The sequence below is a fragment of the Idiotropiscis lumnitzeri genome, chromosome 15 (assembly GCF_059441095.1).
Source record: "Idiotropiscis lumnitzeri isolate Australia: NSW breed Sydney's pygmy pipehorse chromosome 15, RoL_Ilum_1.0, whole genome shotgun sequence".
Taxonomy (NCBI): domain Eukaryota; kingdom Metazoa; phylum Chordata; class Actinopteri; order Syngnathiformes; family Syngnathidae; genus Idiotropiscis; species Idiotropiscis lumnitzeri.
Window position 1 is genome coordinate 6,477,125 of NC_142405.1, and position 16,498 is coordinate 6,493,622.

Sequence of the window (16,498 nt, forward strand, 5' to 3'; positions counted from 1 at the left end):
TCCTCCTTGGTCAATTTATTTTTTTTGTACAGTGACGACCGTTTAAATTATTTTTATTCCCCACTAGGGGCATGTAAGGCATTTTAAGGATAATAATTTTAATATTCCACTAAGGGGAAAATGGTGCAAGCAAAAATCATTTACATGATTTAATTTTCGAAACCTCTGTTATACAGAGAATGTGATTTTTTTCACTTTTATATTTTGAATGTACAAAACATTACCCTAGTACATTGTAAGACAGACAATGTAACAGATGCGTCTGAAATCCTCACAAAAAAAAAAAAAATAAACAAATACAACAATAATAAAAGAAGTGGGAACGGTGGGCGCTTTTGTTGGGGGAAAAAAAGTGGTTTTCTGCCCCATTATTTCTATACGGAAGACCACAACTTTTAGAGGACTACATTTCCCAGGACGCCAAACCTGTCACCAGCCTTTGTACGTATGACGTCACTCACTTCCCCGATGCTCTTGTTTTGGCTGCTTGTTTGGCTTTTCCGCTTTCTATCAGTCCACAAAGAGGACGGTTGGTACTGGCATTCCAACACGAAGTAGCGGTATTGTCACGTTTTGTTGTCTTTCTGCCCAACACGTTGTTCCTATGTTGCATGTGCGTGGTATGAGACACAGTTGTGGACACTAATTTAGAAGTCCCCCAACTAGTTACCGTACTGACTAGCTCGCTAGCTAGCCGAGCTAATTTATATTAGCTTAGCTGTCCGCATTGCTTTTTCCTGTCATTAAATTTAATCTATGCGGAAATAATTGATTGCTTTTTTTACATGTTTATGTTTCACGGCGGCTTCCTATACAAATCGATGTTATTGAAACGTTAGCGCTAATGTCAACACGATCGAGAATTTAATTTCATATTTCAGTTTTGTCAGCTAGACGTCGTTGGTAGCTTTGATAGTCATTTCTATTTTATCACACAACATAGACCGATTTGAAAACTTTAGTGTGTTAGTCTTTGTCTTTTAAATCAAAGTCCCACCCTCGACGGGCAACGTTGCTTATGTTCTGATCGCTTCATCGTACTTTTAATGAACACTCGTCAAGCACGGGAGTTTTGTGTGTAAGTGACGCCGATCTAAATTTCTTAGCGTTTCGTTTTCGTTAAAAGAAATGTAATGTCGGCCTTGGCGCACATGTTCATTTTTTTTTTCAACTTCCCGTAAGAGTAACGGTTCCGGCGTTACGGATTCCGGATACAAACAAAAAAATGCATTCCGTGATAGTTAAAGGAAGAAAAAAAAACACGTGATCATATTTTGCATTATTTCACGGGGTTTAACGGACAGAGAGAGGCCATTGACCTTATTGTTTGTTTAAGCATCCATCGTAACAAGATAAATTGTTATAATATGTTGCTGGAAGAAAGGCGGCCGAGATGGGATGTCTTCCACGCGTGGGAGTAAGCAGCACGGGGGAAAAAAGGAAGAAGCAGTGACTGTTATTCGGTGTTTGGAACACACTCACTGAATGACTGATGTATAGTAAATGACATTCACAAAAAACAAAAAAAAACATTTTTTTTGGAGCTGTCAGTCAGGCAGTGTCCTGCTATCGAGTTCCGTGAGTTCCACTCTCCGAACAAATCATCGGCTGCAAAACTTACTAAACACCATAATGAGAATAAAAACTTATTATCTTGTAACGTATCGTCATATCATAATTATGGTGTCTGTGTGATCATAATAATGGTGTCTGTGTGTCTGCCCGTGTGTGATTTCGTGGCTGAAGCAACTGTTGCAAATGTGTTCTCTTTTTTCCAATTTCAGCGTGATATGAACAAAAACTTTATGGAACGATCAAGCAAATCTACTCTATGAATAAAGTGTCCGTCTGACAGTCCATCCATCCATTCACCCATCCTCCCCACTGTGAACAAATGAGAAAGTCATGTGGAGCCTGACAGTGATCCTGATCTATTGAATCAGGTGTGTTGGGAAAGTGAAACATCATCCTCGAGGACCGGCGTTTGAGACCCCTGATTTTGATAGTATTATTTAATTCCAGATATTCTGGGAGTGCCTGTACTTCAACTATTTTGTGTGTTCTAGATGATGTAATCAAGCAGCAACTGTACAAGACGTTTCAGGGGGCCGGCAAGTTGTATATCATCATGGCAGATGGATGCAGTGATGACGATGTCATTCACCTGGCAAGTTTCAACGTCCACCGAAGTCAAGGTAAATAGGCCCAAAATAATTCAAAGTTTACAACATTTAAAGCAAACTATAAAAATTGAAAATCTTAATTCAACATGACATTTTGATTCTAAATTGCCTAGACACGCATGCCTAACAAATGTCAAAAAACATGTTCGTTTAGGCTCCCGTCGTGGCCGTCAGAGAGAGCTGATCACCATTTCTGATGATTCTGATGAGGAGACTGTAACCTTGGTACCCAACAGTCCTGTATTAGTACCAGATGATACTACTGAAGATGATGATGTCAGCATACTTGAGGTAAGTGGGGAACAGTTCTTTTTTTTCCAAACGTCATGGCTGACTTGAAAAAAGTGGGCAGCTTTCAACCAACATGTAGTTAACGCATCATATGCTGTAGTTAACACTCTTAGAAATGTCACATAGCTTATCATTATTAGTTCTTCTCGTGAGCATAATTGTTGTCTTTTTTGCAACCTTCTAGGCTCTAACTCCTGCACGCAGGCATGTAATACGACCGGCGGCAAAGTGGAGCAGGTCCTCGCAAAACCACATTACAGTCGGTGCAAATTCTGGGGCTCTTCTGAGAGACCCGAGTGCCCCCTCTACCTCCAGAGATGCTATTGCACACACATCTGCAGTCAGCACATCTGTACTCACTCAGTCAAACCCAATGACAACAAACTCCCAGCAGCCAAAAGCCGGGACGCCACGAGAGACAAAGGTGGAGGCCCGAGTTGATTCTTCGACTCAATTCCAATCTACCTCCGTATGCGCTTCAGCTGTCACACTCGGTGCCGAGGACCTTCAGCCTAGCACATCTGCACTGGCTTGCTCCACGGGACAATTAATAGCTCGGCCACAGCCAAGCACATCTTATAGTGTTGTTTCAAAGACACTTCCGGCCTCGACGACGTCTCGAGAAAGGGCATGTAAAAGTATCAGCGTTCAAGACAATCCTCAGGCAAGCACTTCGTCTGCAGATTTGCAGCCTAAAGCCAGCACATCTGCACACCCTCAGCCTAGCGGGTCATCGAAATTAGTAGCCCAGCCTCCCCGGGAGAAGTTGAACCCAGTCATCCTTCCACAGCAACCAACCATTCAAGCCTTCGCTTTGATCACGCAGCCTCGGCAACAGAACAAACCCCGGACTACGCCGCAGCCTGTCTTGCATCCCATGCACGGCAATCTTATTCAGATGGAACCCCAACCTCTCGCCCAAGCCCCGGCCCAGGCCCCGATCCGTGTTCCGACCCAGGTACCCCAGCCCTTTCAAGTGGTACCTGGAATCCAGTCTGCAGTGCTAATAGCGGCAGCCCCTCAGAGGCTGGGACCTCCAGAGGCGGGCCACCAAATTATGCTTGGGAGCCAGGCAGCTGGTTTCAATCCCCGGCCACAGGGTGGCACCTACAGTGCATTTCCACAAAGCCACATCAATGCAAATTTAAACCATCCTGCTGGGCCAGCTCCAGCTCCCGCAGCTTCGGTTCCCCACAACAGAATAGAGATGCATCCGAATCTGGATCTCGGCCCAAATCCAGAAAGAGTGAACCCAGTCTCCGGTGTGGTCGCCTTCCCTCCTGTTCCTGAGGACATTCCCAGAATAGAGGATGCAAGGCCCGGTCCATCTGAGCCACGAGAGAGGTTGGAGCTGCAGCAGCACATTCGAACACTCATTTCTGGTGTCGTAAGTAATGTTGTCTCCCCCATTTATTTGTCATTTTCTCTCTCATTGAAATTTGTGGCCTAATTATTTTGTTCTCGCGGTCTCTTCTCAAGTTGGATCTCTTTCCAAATGTCCAAGAAGCTTATGTAGCAGAACTGATCCGAACAAATTATGTGAAAGACCTGAATGTGTAAGTCTACGATTATAAAGTCATTTGCTTTGCTGCTAAATGTGAGAACACAATCCTGGGAGAGCTCTTGTCAGTGATTATGGACTCGTATTTGAATGTCAATAAGTGAACGTCCTGGTATTATTTCATGATCGGCTGATGTATTCCTCCGCGGTTTTCAAGTATCTGTAACCTGCTGTTGGAGAACCCAGAATATCCAAAGACAGAGGTTGCTGCAGCTGCAGGAGCACCCACCAGCATCTTACTGGAGTCTGGAGACAGTAACACAGAGGTAACACCCTTGCAAGCAGATACAGAAATGCTAATTTCAACAAGGCAAGAAATATAGTGTAAAAATGTGCTATACTGTATGTTAAAACACACAAAAAATCAATTCTGTCCCATTTAAGCACTACAATATACACTGTGGCAATAAACATCCACCTAATATTTGAACCTTTGTCTCTTTTCAGGTAACGGAGGATCTGTTTGATTATGACAAGTTGGACTTGGTCGGGCCGGAGATAGTGACGCAGGCTGCAGACTTGCTCATGGCAGATTTCCGGATGATCAGCTGTCAGGACATCAAATGGGCCCTCAATGCCCTGAAAGGACACTATGCAATCACACGCAAGGTGCTGTTTGTTTCCCACCCCAACCTGATTCATGCTCAGAAGTTTACTCTCTTTTATTCAACCAAAAGCCAGGAGGTCTAATGTTTTGTTTTTGTGAAGGAAAACACCAAAATGATTGACGCACATTTTTTTTACATTTCCTTTTTAAGTTTTATAAACAAAGATGTAATTTTTGTTTGTGTAAATGTACATGATCATCTGCTTTGCCCCATGTTCAGATGTTTTAGTGCTTGCACGATCAGTTGTGTCTCTCTTCCTCTCTCGTAGGCCTTATTTGAAGCTCTGAAGTTTCAAGAATCCGGCGACTCCTCAGGAAAGCGACGACGAAACAGAATGTCCACTGAACGCTCCTACATTGATTTCCATTTTGAGCATGGTGAGGGGGAAAAAAGCCCCTGGCTGATGGGATTGATTTCAAACCATAGCAGAAGAATTGTTAATTTATCAGGGAACTTTACCTCTCTGTGCTGCAGGTCAGGTAAAGTTTGATAAGAGGATGTACTTTTTGGAAAAAGGCCGGCGCTATTGCAGGAGGTACATGAATTTGGATGCATCATTACAAAAGGAGCTTACCTTCTTCCAACAGAAAGCTAAGGAATGGGCAGAGGTAAGTCTCATACACTCTTATTTTTGCCTCATGAAGTTGGTTAGTTTCAATTATAATTCAAGATTTTCATTTCTTATCCTCTTTCCAGCATGAGGACTTCCTCTTGGCGCTGCAAGTCAATGAAGATGAATATAAGAAAGTAGGTTTGTTTCACCTTCCATAAAATGAAAGCTTTTGACCTGACAACCATAAAGTTACATAAATGCATGCATCCGTGACTGATTTTCATTCATCTAGGATGGGCAGCTCATTGAGTGTGGCTGTTGTTACGGAGAGTTTGCCTTTGAGAAAATGACGCAGTGTTTGGACGGCCACTTGTTCTGTAAAGAGTGCCTCGTCAAATATGCCCAAGAGGCCGTGTTTGGCTCCGGAAAGGTAAGTCCTTGATGCTAATATGCAATAGCTGCAAGGTCGGCGATACCCAAAGATATAATGCAGCATGACCTTTTTTTTAAATTTTATTTTATTTTATTTTATTTTATTTTATTTTATTTTATTTTATTCCATTGCAAATTGCTGTTAGTAATATACTGATATTACTTTGTGTAAGTGTATGCATTCACTTTACAGTCAGAGCTGAGCTGCATGGAGGCCGGCTGCCTTTGCTCGTACCCAGTCTGTGAACTGGAGAAAGTTCTACCAGAAAACATCCTTTGCAAATATTACGAGAGGCAGGCAGAGGAAGCCATTGCTGCCACCTGCGCGGATGAACTAGTAAGGTAAGAGTGAACTCGGTGTGCATTTGTTGGCGCGCCATGTAAAGTTTTCTTTTCAGAATAAGTATTTTCCTGGGATAGTGATTGGAATTAATTAAAAAAAATGAGCTAACATGAGTGTAGCACAAAATAAAAAATATCTTAACTGAGAAATGAATAAATACATATTGCTATCTTAAAAAACATAATAAACATTTAATGTCTTAAGTTAACTTCCAATATGTAAAAAAGAAAAAAGGCAATAACTTTCACCCATCTCCAGGTGTCCCTTCTGCAACTTTCCCGCCTTACTGGACAAAGACATGTCTCTCTTTAGCTGCCCCAATCCGCGCTGCCGCAAGGTCAGTCCTGTATTTGCTTAATTTTTATCACACTGTGTACGGAAGCTTGGCCAAAGCCAAAATGAGTTTGAACTATCAGATGACAAAGGTGAATTCCAACCAATATTGGCTCCTGTACTGCCTGTGATTATATCTCCATTGCTTAGAGGATTTTAACGAAAGCGAGCAGGAGACAATGTGAACGTTTTGGTCCATTGTGATCAAATGTAGTGAGAGTGAGTGGTCCAAATGAGGAAAATGATGGCGGCACAGGTCAACCAGTGTGTGAGGGCTAGGATTGATGGGCACCAAATAGTTCCATCTGGAGAGGTCGCCGCCTCTTATCACTGCCTCCTCCCACTGTCTGAGGAATGCTGGGGCGGAGGCAATGCATTTCAGTCTCTAAATCACCTTTATCAGGATGAAACACGCACCAACGCATGCGCCCCCCGCCCTATGTATGAGCGTCAACCTTCTTTATTTTGTGCGCGTAACACTCTATAACTCCCAACCTTTCCTTTTTTTTTTTTTTTTTTTTTTTTTACAAAGCTGTGGTGTGACTGGATAGAGATAAAATAGTTGTTTGGTTTCTTTCTGAGCCTATAGAGTCCATAACCTTTACATTCTTTCAAACTCCTCCTCGTTGGCCTCTCAATGTGTTCTGACATTCGATGATCGGAATGCAAATCCGCTCTACAATCAGTACATTTGGTCATTGGTAGCAACTGATTCCTACAGGTGTGTTAGCCATGACAGAAAGCATTACACACCTTTTTTTGTGTGGAGTTTGTATATTCTCTCCTGTGGGCCCCGGTACTCCAGCTCATTCCAAAAACATGCATGTAAGAGTATTTAAGGATTCTTTAATTGTCCATAGCCGTTTTTTGTCATTTTAAAATCCTCAAACAATTGCCAGGCGACCCATCAAGAGTATATTTTTTTTCTTTTGCTCAAAGTCACGTGATCTAGGCTGCAGGGAGCTGTATAGAAAATGTTTGGTTAAAAGTACTATGTTTGGGTTTATTCTTATGCAGTTCCTCCTTTGAAGCTGTAGGTGGAGCTCTTTACTTTTTGAGAAAATCGTGCGCTGGTTGCACAGCTGCACATCATTTAAGCAAAGGCACACACCCAAGATCCTTTACTCAGGAGTAATATCTTTATATGCAACAGCTGAGAATGCTCGTCAGATGATATTTGTTTAAAATGTTCTCTTTGGAGCTGGTGTTTTTTGTGTTGTCGGGAGTTTTGTATTAAAAGTAAAACCCCATGTGTGATTTAGACTTAGATTCTTAATGTTTTTAGTTTATTTTCATTTATTTATGTTGCTCTATTTCACTGTGAGTCTTTGCAAAGCTGGCCTGCTTCGGCTGTGACCAGGGCGGGGCCTTATTATGTAATCGACACAGTTCCACAAGCCGGCCCTTCTTTTTTTTTTTTCCTTTCCCCTATGCTTCATCATTGGCAGGCCCCTCTCTCGGCGCCCCTCCACTGGTTTCCCATTGGCCGAGAGTACTTCCTCTGCCGTTTCAAATGTGGTTCACATCAAGTTTGACCCACATTCTCCTCGCCGCCTTTACCCGCTTTGTCCTAATGTATTCCACATGTGCCTATGAGCGCATCAGAACACGCTTGTTCCTGGCCCGCATAGGATTTCTCCATGGCAAATGTCGGCCAGTGGAAAATTGTCTTTGTCCGACAACTGCTGCACATTTGCTGTTGTAATTCAGTAACGTAACCGCGCATTCAAACGTAGCATTATGTCTCGTTATGGTTCCTCCTTGCGACCTGTCTGTTCTTTCAATGGCGACAAAAAGCGCCTTGTCTCATGGCACAATGCAGACCCCACCCCCCCTATCGGAACCTCTGCAATAGATCTTGCACCACCTTAAAAGGTAATGTGCAGACAAAAGAGTGACAGACATGGAGGTTGAGAGGAAAGGCATGCTATGAATGAAGGAGTGGCGAACCCCAGGGGCTGGCGCGTAATGACAAGTTAACACAAGAGGGACAGAAGCTCTGGGTCGGCACAAGCTGAGACTTGAGAGAGCGGACGTGAGCCACATTGTAAATTCTGTTGTTCGCTACTGCATGTGTGCGTGTGGACCATGTGTGGATATTTCTGCCTTCAGCAGCTATGCTGCCTGGTTCACATTGACCAGTAGGGGGCGATGGTTCACCACACTCTTAACCCCACCTTTGTTAGCCACCCTTTTTGTGAAATTTCTACAGCATGTCACATTTGTATGTTTTCTGTATTTAATGTGGAAATATTTTGACCCTTTAATGCATCACATCATCACGCAAAAAAAAAAATAAAAATCAAATGTTATTGTTGCGCAACTGTCCATATGTTTGGCAAAGCATTTACCGCAAATTGTCTTCTAAATGCTGGACGATTTAATCAGTGGCCATCCACAAGCTTTCATCTGCATAGCCACATGCCATCTTAAGTATCCTGCTTTTTTTTTTCTTTCTTCGTCCTCCGTGTGACCTTGACTGAAAGAGCATGTGCACGCAACTCCCTCCTCCCAGACAGTTTTCAAGGTAGATGAGTGATGACTCAAATATTGATGATGCCTGCTTTCACTGAGCTATGGATTAGCATTTGCCTCAGCGTGCACTCGGAACGATGCTGTATATGCTGTAGCTGAAGCTCAAAAGGATGGATTTGCAGTTACTAGGCAACCAGGCACTTGGTAAAAGGGTAAATCCACCGCATGGCCACACCTTGCCGTGTCTGCAGTGCAGACTGATATTTTTCTCTGGTTTGAATCCGAATAAATATCTGTTACAAATTCAATGATTGTCGTTTTCTTTGTCTCGACGCGTAGGAAAGCTGTCGAAAGTGCCACGTGCAATGGAAGCTGCATGTGGGGAAGACGTGCGAGCAAGTCCTGGAGAAAGACGAGATCCGCATGCGGGTGCTCATGTAAGTGGGTACCCATTGATAACGTATGGAAAAAGAAAAAAAAATCCTCCATCCATTCCCCTCTACACTTCAAAGAGGATGCTGGGTAAATTGCTTCGTATCCCGGACGACACCACGGGAAGCAAAAGGGCCGACTGCTTCCCGTGGGCCTGCTAGGCAGTACTTCCTGTTTTGAGCCATTGAGCAGATCTTCCTACTTCCTGGTGATGACAGAGACAGGAAGTGGCCTGGTAGAAACATCAGTGGATTGATTATTAGCACAAGACAAATTTCTGCAGACTACACTAATACTTTGGTTATTTTTAAAAGAAATGTTATCATTCCTTCCACATTTACATCTTGACCAGGGATGGCCAACTGATGGCAATGATTAACATAAAAACAAAAAACATTAATTGGTGCAGTGAGTGCTGGAAACCGCAAAAATGCAAGAAATACATGAAAGCTGCCAAGCTCTCTCATCAAAAGTACACAACTGCTTTTTTTTTTTCTTAACAAGAACCGTTGACAGTTCGTTGAAAGTTTTTGCGGAGTTTCTAAAATATGTCTCCCAAATACATGGATATATGAAACAACGTTAATTGTGGTGCAAAATGTTTTTTTTTTAACAGTCTTGTGTCTTTCTGTGCTCCTCAGTGAGGAGCGCATGACAGCCGCCCGGGTGAGGAAGTGCGTCAAGTGCGGCACGGGCCTGGTCAAATCGGAGGGTTGTAACCGCATGTCATGTCGCTGCGGCGGCTTCATGTGCTACCTCTGCCGAGAGGCCATCACGGGATACAGCCACTTCTGCCAGCACGCTCGCTCGCCAGGCGCTCCCTGCCGGCACTGCTGCAAGTGTTCCCTCTGGACCGATCCCACGGTACACACACGCACATGGAATATACTTTTTGTGAACTGTGAATTACGTCACTGGTTGCCAAAACCACCTCACAGAGATGATGATGATGATGATTTTCAAAATCAGCCTCAGCAAACGGTGAACCTGTATTCATCACACCTATCGCTTTCCAGATTTGAGCGTTTGACCCTTACTGTTACCTTCCGTTAGTGTACATCATGGCACGAGCACCTAAAATGTGCCGCCCCACACACTTGACCTAGACCATCTGGCCCCTGTGGAGGCCCGCAGAGATCTGGCGAGAGTATCGCTGGCGACCAATAGTTGCAATTAGCACCCATTCTCCTCATGAGCCGCCGTGAGCATGTCGTTCAGGCGGAGCCAAAATATTACAAAATACTTTCAACATGGCTTGTCAACCAGGGCCGGGTGATCAATTTTTTTTATTGATTTGAAATTTTTCTGGACAGTTTTCTCAATTTTGATAATTTTTAGAGTGTGTATGTCTCTATTTTTCTAAATTATTCTGTTTAGTTGAGCTTTTTTTTTTGTTTTGTTTTGTTTTTTAGGTTTAGTATTAGTTTTAGTTTTTTTATGTGGTGAGCATGATCAAAAGTTTTGTAGTGTGTAATAAAGTACAATTCCCAATTGATTGTTTGACCTTCTATATGGCCATACAGCAATACTAAAATAATTACAAAAAATAGGACAAAAATATTTTAATCATTTCATCTGTTTTCCATACAAATTAGAGGTGGAACAGCCTAAAATTAAAGTATTCACTACCAGCCGAGTAAAAAAAAAAAAAGTAAATTTGACGTCGTTATTCGTCAATGGCAGTAAATGAGTTAATAAATGAGTTTTCACTTCACTGGAGACTGCAAACGTAACGAACTCTGTAACGTTGCGCGTGTGTCTTGCCGTGTCCCCGCAGTTGGATGACGAGCGAAACATTCAGGAGATCCAGAAGGAGGGAGAAGTGCAGCTGAATAAGAAATTTGCAGGTGAGTTTGTCTGTGATTTTTGTGTGCCCGACCGAAAAAAACCTTTGTCACTAACTCCCTCCCCCTTCTCGGCTTAGATCAACTGGGAAAGCGAGTCGGCCCGCCCCCAGAGGCCGTCCAAGAGAACAAGCGTCCTCGTGTGGGCCCGCCCCCCGAAAACCCTCCTCCCCCGTTTCCCCGTCATCCCCAAGCGGTGCAGGCTCCCCTCTTCGTGCCCCCTCGCGCCCAATATCCTCCCGGCCTACCCCAAGGCCAGATGTACATGATAAACCGGTTGCCCCCGGCCCCCTACGTGCCCCCACTGCCAAACCTGCTCCCTTTGAACAACAATAACCACCACCACCATCATCACAACAATCGGCACGGCGACCGGCACCCTCTAAATCTGAACATGATTGACATGCCCATGCACTTTGGGCCCGCCCACCGCTACTATCGGCATTTATAACACACACCGATACAATTTAATTGTCAGCTGCAACCCATGCATAAACACTTCCTGTTTTGAGAGCCTCCTCATTTTTTTTTTTTTTTTTTTTTTTAAAAAAGATATTTTTCCCGGTGCGCCTGCTTTCTGCCAACCTTCATCTGATGTCAGTGGTTTGGCGTTGGCCAACAGAAACGCACAAGTAACTGAACTACATCTGTAGAGATCCACACACACACACACACACACTTGGCCTTCTTACACTGAAACATGAACGCTGGCTTGTATTTTCAACATCTTTAAAAAAAAAAATAATAATAATTGTTAAATTTCTAGTTTTTACGTCATTTTTCGGACAGAATTTGAGCATTCCCGTACGCGTGTGAAAGCCATGCGTTCTTTTTCTAATAAAGTTTTCTGTTCACAGTTTTCATTCTTGTAATACACGTCTTTAATTTTGTGGCCCTCTGGTTAGCACAACCGCTTCTCCGATGAGAGGTCGATGGTTTGAATCCGCTAGCGTATTCTTCCTGTGCTTGTGTGAATTTTCTCCCGGTATGCCTGCTCCCTCCCACATCCGCAAAACATGGAGGTTAGGTCCACCGATTAATTTGTCCATAAGTGTGAATGTCAGTTTGAATAGTTGGTTGTCTTTTGTACAGGGTGGACCGAACCTCTTACCTGTCGTCAGCTGGGCGAGGGTCCAACTGACCTGCGACTTAAAGTGACGGCTGCAATATCTCAATAAGAATACAGAACAACGTGGGACACGGGCAGTTCTAGGACAAAACCAACTAAAGAAAAGACCAGGGATGGTGGATGGCATCCTGGACTCTTTTCTGCCGAGTCATGGTAAGTGAGCCCAAGGCTCCACACCGATCACACGGCAAAAGATGCTTGAACGATTTTCCTTTAATTCGTGCCATAAAAAAACTGCTGTGATTGACGAGTGTGTATGAGTGCGATCCACGCTGCACGTGCGTGCGTCGCTCGTGCACACGCACGCTTTGCATTCACGCATAATGCCATGCGTAATAATTATACAGCTTTTTCCGTCCAGCACGTAAAGCGAGAATCTTCATGTGTAACATGAGAACTTCCATCCCCATTTGAACTGCTTTGGGGCACTTTTGTTTTCTTGTGATCCAGTCACATGATATTTTCCCAAACGCCTTGGGGCCATTTTGCTCAATTGCGGTCCAGTCGCCCACTGAAACTCAAGGCCCATCACAAAAGGTCAAAGTACATCATGTGGTCCGGCCGTATGGTATGAATAACTTAATATTATTAGAATGGAATTTCCAAAGTAGCGTTTTTTTTTTTTTTTTCAACAAGACTAAGCGAGTGCAATTATTGGAGTATATTTTACTTGAATGCAACATTTGTAAAAAAAAATAATAGATTTTTTCTTTGCTGATTGGGTACAAATTACGTTTGAGTAGGTAATCTACCTGATCAATATCTTTTCTGTAATATGAAAAAAATGAAGTGTTCTATTTTGTTGTTGTTGTTATGTCGTCATCTATTCCAGACTCTAATTTATATTCCAAATTCCTATTTCGTTGCCTATTCTTCAACACACCCCGCACCTTCCAAACAGCGGACAAGGATCACCATTAAATTCGCATTATCCAGCATTATCTGCTCATGACTCGTTTCATCCAAAGCCCAAACGGGTTTAAGAGATAATTGATGCAGTTTAGCGCATTCCCCTCAAGTTTTAATGCGGTGAATAAACTGAAAGTCAAAATGTCGCACACCGTTGTTACCAAAAGCACTGACACGTCCGACGAACACGAAACGAAAAAAAATAATGGGATAGGCTGCAGATCACTCATGACCCTTATTAGGATTGCGTTCCATAAAAAAAAAAAAAAATTGTAGTTTACTTTTTTTTTTACTCACATGAAAGTCCAATAAATTCCATGCCTGATGCTTTCTCATACAGCATGTGTAAAAGAAAAACGCTTCTCATTGTGTATCTTACTGATACCACTAATCTGAAGGTCAATGACGGCGCCACATAACTAAATTCCAAACTCTAAACACACCAACACACTCCCTAGTGAGAAGTACTTTAGACACGATGACCGCGAACTGCTCCCATGTACCGAAAAAAAAAAAAAAATGCAATCAATGAAGCAGATAACGACCCATACAAAGAACGGACACTTCCTGTCGCCCTTGTCCAACTTCCCCCGACTTGAACTATATAATGTTCCCGTTGAGATGACCTTACACCATTTGGGCGTGGGTGTTAGTCTGCAGGGACGTCTGGTAGCAAGTGTTCCCCAGACTATTACTGTGGATGACATTGTGTGTGTGTGTTATTGTTTCTGTAATGCATGTTTTTAATGACTGAGTGTTTTTGCAGCTGTTCGGTATTTATTTGCCTTTTTCACCCATAAGACGCAATACTCTTATTTTTTTTTTGGAACCTTGGCATTTGTGCAATGTGGCAGCTTTGTACCACAATGTTGAAAATGAATTTATAACCTTGCGGCATATAATGGAAAAAAAGACATTTGGGGTTGTTTCCTCTGGGTCCATGTCTGCCCCTTTAAATCACTTTCGTGTCAGATTGACTTCCTGAGCCTGCAAACATAACCCGAGGGGCTTCCCGATGATTCTTGCTAACCTCTATTTGATAGTTAAAAAAAAAAAGAAAAGAAAAGAAAAAGACAAACAGTCTCACAACTGGCGTCTCGCAAGGATAGTAGAAAAGAAAAAGACAAACAGTCTCACAACTGGCATCTCGCAAGGATGGTGAGGCGCTGTACTCATGATCCTGTTCTGTGTTTTTACTGCCAATCACCATAGCAACATGCACAATTCAACTGCAGCTGTTTTTCTGGGAAGGAAGAAGCCATATTTGTGGAATTAAACTGAAGTGGACGCATAAGGACATAGATCAGATGCTCGTTGACAAAGACGATCTAAAGCATAAATGTGTGTCTTTTCATCATTATATAGACGCAGATTTTACACACACTCACTTTGAAATTAGCATAAATGCTAACGCTACATGAGCGGCAGATTGTAGCGTGAACTGGATGAGGTGTTAACGTCAATGTTAATCTATTAAAATATTGTTTTGATCGTCGTCATAATGATGTGGTCTTAGCAACATTTACATTCTCGGTGCATGCATTATTCATCGCAATTTTTCTTTTCCTTATAGGCCTGACGTGTGTGTGTGTGTGTGTGCGCCTTTGACATGAAATGAAATTTGTGTTTGGGAGTTGATTTCTTAAAGAGATTACCCGCCGACCCACTGATCCACTGTCTCGGCATTTCAGAGGGAGTAAAAAAAAATTGATATTCATTTGGGGAAAATGTAGGAAGTACTGTACACGCGCCCACACGCGCACGCACACACAGTGTAATGGGGTGAAGGGTGCTCATCCTAGCAGTTTTTTTTGTGTGCGCCAGCCAAAATGTTCATGCAATTGAGGTGAGTGAAACACAACACAGACTCACACACAATCCCATGTCCATCTGCATTGAAGATGAACGTTCGGACACCCTGCTCGCTTAGTCACCGCTCTCTTTTGGTTGCCATGGCGACAGGGGGATGAGTTTTACCAAACGGGGGTGGAGATGGCGGCCATTTCACTCACGCAGCCTCTCTCTGCCATCCCCTCCCCCACAGTCTTTCCCTTTTGCTTGGGGGGGAGAACAAAAAAAAAAAAATTGGAGAGCCGGCCATGCCTCCAGCTCCAGCTTTCCCCACAAACCACTGCTCCCATTTGTGGGATCTGGGTCATATTTTGGGTGACTCATCTTTTCAGGCTAAGTGGAACCGAGGAGGGGGGGGGGGGGTACAAGGGCACGGATGGAGGCCAGGGGGGCACTGAGAGTGTGATGACTGATGGAGGGATTCATGGTTGGGGATGGTTTAAAAAAAAAAAAGAAGCAGGAAGCAAGGGGCAAGGGGAGGTGTTGGGTGGAGAGGGGGTGTGTGTTTGTTTTGCCATGTTGGGCGTCCCTCTGGGATCTGCTGGATGATGGGAGGGAAATGGATTAGAGACCTGCTCTGGAGGCTCCATCATTACATTACCCATCGTGACTGGTGTGTGTGTGTGTGTGTGTGTGTGTCAGATTCATGTTTCAACACAATGGCTCTATTCAGAAGAAAGGGGCTGTGCGCTCCCACATGTGTATGTTCGCAGCACAGCACAGGGCACTGCTCCATGTGGTCAGAATACTTAACTCAGAGATTCCACAGAGACTCAAACAGGCTTATGATTGGATTATTTACCCAGCAATACGATCAACATGTTTTGTGGCACCACTGCTGTTAGAATAGAACCTTCAAAATCAAATGCTGCTGACGTTATACATTTTGGGAGGAATGTGTGTCAACGGCGGTGCCTTGAGATACAAATTTTACTTGTTTTGTGTCCTTGCTTGTGACTTAAATCGGTGAAATTATGTTTTTTTATGGAAATGAATGGAAATGCCATTAATCCATTCTAGCTTTCCTAAAAAAAAAAAAAATGAGAAAAATTAGCACTCCATACATACAGTGATGACATTTGATCTTTTTACTATTTCTGGTGTGCCTGCCTTGTCCACCTGGGGGCGATATAATACAGACATATACTGTGCATTGAGACGCAACTCAACTCATCAGTGCGGCACTAATATATTATTTGCGAGTCTTCAATTGTCTGTTTATAGGGTTCGCTGCACTCTGTAACATAGGTTTCACGTTAGCATTAAGCTACAAGACGGAAAGACGAAGCTATGTGGTTGTTTTAAATACACAGTGTAAAAAGTGCCTTCAGCTGTGAGTGGCAAGAAATAGCTTGAAGCCTCTTTTTTGAAGAATTGTTCATTAATTTGCCAAGGCACGTTTGTTATAACACATTTCTTATCAATATTTACTGAATAGCAATAGTAACCCGACGAGTGATGGTATTAGATTTATTGATGCAATAATAAGCAGTCAAACTGTGTGCGTAAATACTGATGAAGAAAAATATTTCTGTGGGAATAAAATAAACACAA

The 16,498-nt window shown here is 43.1% G+C and overlaps 1 protein-coding gene across 2 annotated transcripts; it reads left to right on the top strand.

Moving 5' to 3' along the window:
* The first annotated feature begins 460 nt into the window (after positions 1-460).
* rnf216 (ring finger protein 216) lies at positions 461-11,914 on the top strand. 2 transcript variants are annotated; one of them, XM_088317614.1, is made up of 18 exons: positions 461-560; positions 1,785-1,943; positions 2,067-2,195; positions 2,338-2,474; positions 2,659-3,861; positions 3,954-4,030; positions 4,193-4,301; positions 4,483-4,644; positions 4,912-5,020; positions 5,118-5,251; positions 5,340-5,390; positions 5,489-5,626; positions 5,822-5,970; positions 6,230-6,308; positions 9,119-9,216; positions 9,853-10,075; positions 10,989-11,058; positions 11,136-11,914. In XM_088317614.1, exons 3-18 carry the CDS (start codon positions 2,129-2,131, stop codon positions 11,504-11,506), a joined length of 3,177 nt encoding a protein of 1,058 aa, XP_088173740.1. In that variant the 5' UTR covers positions 461-560; positions 1,785-1,943; positions 2,067-2,128; the 3' UTR covers positions 11,507-11,914. The 2 variants fall into 2 exon arrangements, with proteins under 2 accessions (XP_088173740.1, XP_088173741.1); XM_088317615.1 differs by lacking the exons at positions 461-560; positions 1,785-1,943 and having other exon boundaries at positions 1,951-2,195.
* The last annotated feature ends 4,584 nt before the right edge of the window (positions 11,915-16,498 follow it).